At 48.0% G+C, this 7341-nt stretch overlaps 1 protein-coding gene across 1 annotated transcript in view; it reads right to left on the minus strand.

Moving 5' to 3' along the window:
• Positions 1–2513: 2513 nt before the first annotated feature.
• GLP2R (glucagon-like peptide 2 receptor) overlaps positions 2514–7341 on the minus strand; it is a 79849-nt gene continuing 75021 nt past the window's right edge. Inside the window, exons 12-13 of the mRNA XM_008584391.1 lie at positions 4195–4236; positions 2514–3165 (exon numbers count right to left, since the gene is read on the minus strand). Coding sequence (XP_008582613.1) covers positions 2839–3165; positions 4195–4236 — 369 coding nt within the window. The 3' untranslated portion in view covers positions 2514–2838. The remainder of the gene's footprint in view (positions 3166–4194; positions 4237–7341) is intronic.

Below are 7341 nucleotides of genomic sequence, written 5' to 3' on the forward strand. Positions count from 1 at the left end.
CTCACCAGATTCTCCAGGAGTGTGAGTGACCTTCAGCACCAGTGAGAAGCAAATGTAAAAGAACTGACGACATGCAAATAAAATTAAACGGACATGTTTTAATCATTAGCAGAACCAGAGCAAGCAGTGCGTGTGAACCACCTCATTTGCGGAGTGAGGGGTGGAAGATACATTTACAAAAAAAATCCTTTCTCCTATTAGTGGCAGGATCCTGGGTAACTCATTCCTGGCAGCATCTGCATATACATATATAGATATTGGTTTAGACAACCGAAATTTATTTCGTTGTTTACTTTCTCACAGTTCTGGAGGCTAGAAGTCTGAGCTCAGCTGACTGCAGGGTTGGTTTCTTCAGAGACCTCTCTCCTTGGTTTGCAGGTGGCTGTCCTTCCCTGTGTCTTCACATGGTCTCCGTTCTGTACCTGTGTCCAAATTTCCTTTTCTTATAGGGACACCAGTTATATTAGATTAGGACTCACCCCAATGACTTCATTTTAACTTAATTACCTCTTTAAAGACCTAATCTCCAAATACAGTACATTCTGAGGTACTGGGGGTCAGGACTACAACATATGAATTTGGCGGGGGGGCAAAAATTCAACCCATAACAAATAAACACCTAATTTGGATACAAAGATAAATAAAAACGGGTTATCGCTGTCAATGAATTTACAGTCTACATAAGACTGGCAAAAATAACCATAATACAAAGATAAATAACTGAAAATATACACATCTATTGAGCACATTGCTAGATGCTTTTGTATTTAGTATTTCATGAACCAACATGACTGTGAGATTGTTAAGAAGGACGTGCATTTTAATGATTGAACTATGGATAACCTGACACCAAAAAGTAAACCTTTCCTTCATCACCCTCTTGCCTAACGCCTTTGCTTCCATTCTCATCCTGCAAACCAGGGCTGGGACAACAGGTGACATAAGTGACACACTCACCACAGGCACAAAACGGTGCCAAAAGACTCCAAAATCAAGATAAATAGTAGTTTAAGGCAGTCATTTAAAAATCAGAATTAATGTTAGTAAGTCCCTGACGAACACACTATCAGCATTTTAGATCAAGGCAGGATCCAAGCCTGCACTTGCAGGAGCTGGCCTCACTTGCCCAACCTTCATCCAGGCCCTGGTTCAAATAAAACTTTATTTTTATAAATGGCCCATTTGTGAATTTTTAATATTGCATTAAAATAGCAGTTTGTGGATTTTTTAATCTTGCATTAAAATATGATTTATCCTGATCACTTTTAGAACATCCTTGAAAATAGAGCTGCCAGGAAAAAACAAGATGCGTGATTATATTTGAGTTTTAGATAAAATATGTCACATGGGATATATTTGTACAAGATAGTCTGAAATACAAATTTAATCGAGTATCATATATTTTTATTTGCTAAATATGGCAGCCCCACTTGAGAAGCATCATATTGCCCCCACCCAAAGTAAGGCACTATCCCACAGCCACACACCCTACCCACATACACATACATTCCACACACTGAAAGTGACACTCCTGGGCATTAACACACTATTTCCAGAGGACATTCCTCTCTTGATCTTCCTTCAGCCTCTTGCTTGATAGTTTCAGTCACCAAGCCTGGCCCCAATTGCCTTCTCAGCCTGCATATGTCAGGGCTGGAGCACGACTCTGATTCCCCAGTGGCAGGATGAACCCCACAAGCAGGTGATGCGGAGCCCTGGGCCTCTTTTGGCATGTCCAGATTCAGCCAGGGTCCTACTGCTTTGCCTGGGCTCCCTCCTGCTTTCAGCATCTGTTCCCACCTCGGAGAGTAGTGGGCACCTCCCAGAGTGGGAGGTATGGCCATCGATGTAAACTGAAAATGGCAGGGGTGTCCCTCATGCCCAGGGGATGGACAGAAGGTCAGGCCTGGAGAAGCCACACTCAGAAAGCAGGTGGTGCCAGACAGGAGAGGAAAGGAATCATGACAACATTCAGAGGGTCCCCGGGAGCTGGGGCCAACCCTCAGATGAAGGATGGGGCTGTTGTGTATCAAACAGAAAAACTGTTGGCCATGAATGGAGAGTTGAGACAGAGAAAGGGAGGCAAGACTCGACGGGAGAAGAAGAGCAGAGAAGCAGGAAAGGAGGGGGTTCTGGTGGGCGACGCGGGCTTCCACTGTGGGAGGAGGGTGCTGAACACCTCCCACTTCATCCCACCCCAGGCCATGCCAGGGGCTTCCTTCTAGCGCCCCCGCACCCTGCCCAGGATTTCGAGGATGGGCTTGCATCAGAACTACCTGGGATGCTTGTTAAACAGGTCCAATTCCTGGTGGTTGTCCCAGGGTCTCTCTCTGAGAATCTCGGCCACAGATGCTCGTTAAACAGGTCCAATTCCTGGTGGTTGTCCCAGGGTCTCTCTCTGAGAATCTCGGCCACAGCAATCTGCACTTCCAAAGCGTCCTGGGGGGTTCGTGTGCATCCTAAACCCAACCCCCGATGGAAACCTTGCACCATGAAGAGTAAAGGAAAAGATACTGGCTGCTCTTTATTTAACAGAAGATGTCATCTCTCCATGGTGGGCTCCGCTTACTTGCATTCAGGGCCAGGCGCCAGGGGCTGGTGTTCATTCTGGAAAACACACCGGCGGGCATTACTAGGATGACAAGCCAGAAGCATGAGCTTGCACAGCCTCTTGCACCCAGAGCTTGAAGAACCTCGAGACGGACTTCACGTGAAAGTGGGCATGGCGAACGGGAAGAGAACGATCCAAGCGCAGCAAAGTCCCTCCAGCATCGCCGCCTCCTTCCTCGGCCCTTTCAGGAGTCCCCTGGGAGCAGCACCAGCTGGCAGACCCCTGCCCTAGATCACACTCTCTTCCAGAATCTCTTCCATGGTGTTGGCCTGGGTGAAGTCCCCCTCACTGCACTCGGACAGGCTGCTGCCCCGGGGCCAGGCTGTGTGGCCCTGGCGGGGCCGGGCACCCAGACCCCGCATGGCCAGATGCAGGAGCTGCCCCCTGTCGAGTGAGGGCTGCAGCTTCCGGAGCTTCGCAGTGCTGTCTCCCTCCGACAGCTTCCTGGGACATCTCCCCTGGAACCAGCAGTTCTTCCCCAGGGCACAGGCTCTGCAGCCCGAGTGGCGGGCTAGCAAGAAGCGGACCCAGTGCTTCCGCAGCTCGGCCTTCACCTGCCAGGTGAGACATGGGCAGGGGTTACTGTCTTGGAGTCATTTCATCATGTGTCCACTCAGCAAACATTTATTGAGGAGTTACTCTGTGGCTACCCTTGGGGAATTTACCTTCTCATTGGAGGAGATGAACAAAGAAAGGCAAAGATGCATGAACCTATCCGACAGTAACGACACTGTGAGGCCATTAAGTGGGACAGTGTGGTAAGGAGGCAGACACCTGAGACACAGTGCTCAGGAAAGGACTCTGCAAGGTGGCATTTCAGCTGAAACCTGCCTGATGGATAAGGAGCCCCCATGTGAAGATTCAGAAGCAGCAGCAGCAGTGAGCCAAGAAGAAGGGGGTTTTGCTGTCAAGAAGTGCACATTCTGGTGGGAGGAGACAAATATTTAAACCTGGAGTCGGGGGAGGGGAAGATGAAAGGAGGCTGGAAACTTACCAGCTGCTAAAGACAGGAAAAAGCACCTGTTCCAGCCTATGCCCCTCCCTCTTTTAGCCTTTCCCCAAGGGGAGCAGGTGGCCGGATGGAGCTATGCAATAATATTAAAAATAAAAATAATCCTAGCTCCAGGTGTTAACCCTTTCCTGTGTGCTAACATGCCTGGGCCAACACTATAAGGTAGGGACAATTGTTGTTCCCATTTTACAGATGAGGAAACTAAGGCTCTTCTAGGCACAGTGACCTAACTCTCAGAGCTCTTAAGTGGGTGAGCCAAGGCTTGAATCCAGATTTTTGGATTCCAAAGTTCAAGCTTGTTTCCTCCATCACACTTTACTACCCCTGGCACGTCTCCAGCAGGACCAGGGCTGTGTTCTGAGTTTCTTCACACCCATGTGACACCTTCTCCCATTTGTCTATGCTGCCTCCTGCCCTCTCTACTGGATGCTCTCAATACACATCTGTCTCAATATGTGCTGGTGACAGCACGTTCCCCTATAGCAATGTCACATCAACAGAAACCTCCAGGGGCAGTAGGATTCCAGCCCCAGCCTCCCGTGAATCTAGAGCAGCAGCATGGAAAACATACCTCTCCGTTGGCAAAGCCATACTGCAAGGCCACGAGGAATCCCTGGAATGAAAGGAAAACGTGGCATGAAATTTGACTCGATAGATGTGTCTAAGAGTTACTGGCAGAGACCAAAAGCCTGCTGTTGTCTGAGGAGCTCCCAGAAGAGCGTGCATCTCCACTGCTTCTACTAACTAGAATTAGTCATACGGGTTAGGTTAACTTGGATTTCCATGGCAACTGTTCTTACTTTGACACCCACCACCCATGTCAGCCTAGGTGTTTACTTAAACGTTCATAGGTGTGCGTGGGTCAATGGTGATTAAGCCCCAAATAACCTATGTCATTCATTCAGTTTTACAAATAATGGGCCACGATATGGTGCCATTTCTACTTGTCCATAGTGAGCACTGGATGATTTTTTTGCTGACTTGCATCCTTTTCTTTAGGAAACTGACCCTCCCCTACTCCCTGGGTTTCTGGCATGGCTGTCAATCATGTGGTTCCCATGTTCTAGGATGGTCAGCACCACAATAATCTGCCGGAATGGGTCGGTGACCCAAGCAGGGTGATCAGAGTTCTTGTCACTGGGAAAGAAGAGAGGGCTGCACTCTCTGCCCTGCATTTGCCAGCTCTGTAGGTGATGTAAGCCTATCTTCCCAGCCACATGGACAGAGCCCATCTGAGGACAAAGCCAGCACAGAGAAAGCAGAGGCTGGAGACGGTGAGAGAAGATTTCTGATGATACTGTCTGAGTACGTAGATCCAGCTATGCCTGGTCCTGAAATTTCCATTTATGTAAGATAATAAATAGCCTTTTCTCGTAAGCCTATCTTCCCAGCCACATGGACAGAGCCCATCTGAGGACAAAGCCAGCACAGAGAAAGCGGAGGCTGGAGACGGTGAGAGAAGATTTCTGATGATATTGTCTGAGTACCTAGATCCAGCTATGCCTGGTCCTGAAATTTCCATTTATGTAAGATAATAAATAGCCTTTTCTCTTGTCGTACTATTTCTTTTGAAAAGATAGATCGTTTCTTGCCAGTGGTTTCCCATCACATTAGAATAAAAGGAACTCTCCTAACCAAGTTTTCTGGATTTGCTGCTTAACTGCCTGAGATCTGGAATCAAAGATGCTTTAGTTAATGCTTGTTTTTTACCCAGATTTGTCAATCACCAGATAACCTAATACCCCGGCTTTCCCTAATTGACATGAGGTCTGTGGAATTTGGTCTGTATGTCTATCAGAGTTGGATATGTGTGTGGAACCCAAGTGCTTGAGTGTGTGTGGGAAGAATCTTGTAAGATGTCAGAACTCACAAGGATAGGACACATTTCCAACTAAAGGGTAAAGGTCCCAATGGCAGGCCGACTGCTCCTATATCTCATGACAATAGTAAAATGTGGTCTTGGGAAGGTTTTTCTGCTCCTCTTTATGTAAGCCTTTGTCAGCACGTCCCTTCTGGAGCCAGGCCAGGGACCTTCATGTTGGCTATCACGACATCAAACAAATGCTTGAGTTCTGCCCACAAGTGTGGAATCTCCCTTCTCTTAAGAGCCTAGATATTCCATGGCTACAGCTTCTAAACAGGGGCATGATGGTACAAGTTAATTACTTTCACACGTGCAATGTCAGAGGTTCACAGCTGCCTGTGTGTTTTGTAGGACAGGTAATATTTGCCTACAGGTGCATGAAATCAGAAGAGCTGGCTTTCAGCATGCCAGAATTCCCATGAACACATTGGCTAAAATAGGATTCCACATGACAAATGTGTCTTCTCACTTCCTCAGATTCTTGCTTCACTGTTGTGGGAACATCCTGAAGTCTTCTATTTCTCATCCTAGATAAAATGAGTCTGAGGAGTGGATCCCACAGAACACACGGCTCTCGCCCCATGTGTCACCATCGCTTGGCAGTGTCTCCAAAGGTCTGCTGACAGCAGGAAGCTGGTGAAACTCTCTAAGCAGCAAGCCCTTGGACGAGTAAAGGACCCTCCAAAGCAGCAGCGAAAGGACTGTTAGGGCTAATGCCTATTCTTGCTGATTCCCGAGTGGAGTCTCTAAGAAAGGATCCACCAAATGTGTCCCCACACATCTGCTCACCCGTGCTCTCACCTCTGCCTGGTGGAAGGGAGGGGACGGAGAAGGGCTGTTCAGAAGGTGGGAGGCCTTTGCCCACACACAGGCCCTCTAAATCTGTCTTCTGACTCCATCCTGGTACAAAATACCCTGCAGCATCGCTCTGATTGCTCACATTCCCCAGTGGTGCAAGGTGGTGAGCAGTTCAGCTGCAGGCAGGGCCAAGCGATCCACGGTGGTGCCAGTCTCCAGAGACAGCCCTGGTGCTCCCTGTCCTCTCTGTAGGCTCACACCAAAAAGTGGACCTTATTTTCCCTCCTCTTGAATCTGGGATGACCTTGTGACTCCTTTTACCAGTACAATGTGGTAGAAGTGACATTCTGGGACTTTTGAGTCTATGCCTTAAGTGGGATGGAGGTTTCTATTCCTTCCACTTAGAACATTTGCTCTTGGGATGCTTCGAGAGTCCAGCTGCCACATTATGAGATACCTGAGATACATGGAGAGGCCACATGGAGAACTGAGGCTCCATCATCTATACTCTTAGCTGAGGTCCTGGCCAATGTCAGGACCTCAGCTAGCGTCAAGCTCTATCCATGTGAATGAACCATCTTGGACGTTCCAGCCCAGTTGAGCCTTTAGATGTATGCAGCCCCAGCCAAAAGTTACATGTATCAAGAGGACTCCACTGAGCCCAGATATCACAGCTCTCAGAATCACTAAAAATAACAATATGATTATTGCTTTAAGTTCTGAAGTTTGGGGACAGTTTACTGCTCCAGATGACTGAAACATCCTCCCATGCCAGAGGAGTCAGAGTGTCTTAGTCCATCTTGTGTTGCTATTACAGAATACCTGACACTGGGTAATATATAAAGAACAGAGGTTTATTTGGCTTATGATTCTGATACAGCTGTGTCTGGTGTGGACCTCAGGCTGCTTCTGCTCATGGTGGAAAGTGGCAGGTACAAGCAGATCACACGGTGAGAGGAAACAAAGGGTGGGGGGAGGTGCCAGGGTCTTTTAAACAACCAACACTCGTGGGAACTAATAGAGCGAGAACTCACTCAGGCCCCAGGGAGAGCATTA

The sequence above is a fragment of the Galeopterus variegatus genome, unplaced genomic scaffold, assembly GCF_000696425.1.
Source record: "Galeopterus variegatus unplaced genomic scaffold, G_variegatus-3.0.2 Scaffold3254, whole genome shotgun sequence".
NCBI classification, from domain to species: Eukaryota; Metazoa; Chordata; class Mammalia; order Dermoptera; family Cynocephalidae; genus Galeopterus; species Galeopterus variegatus.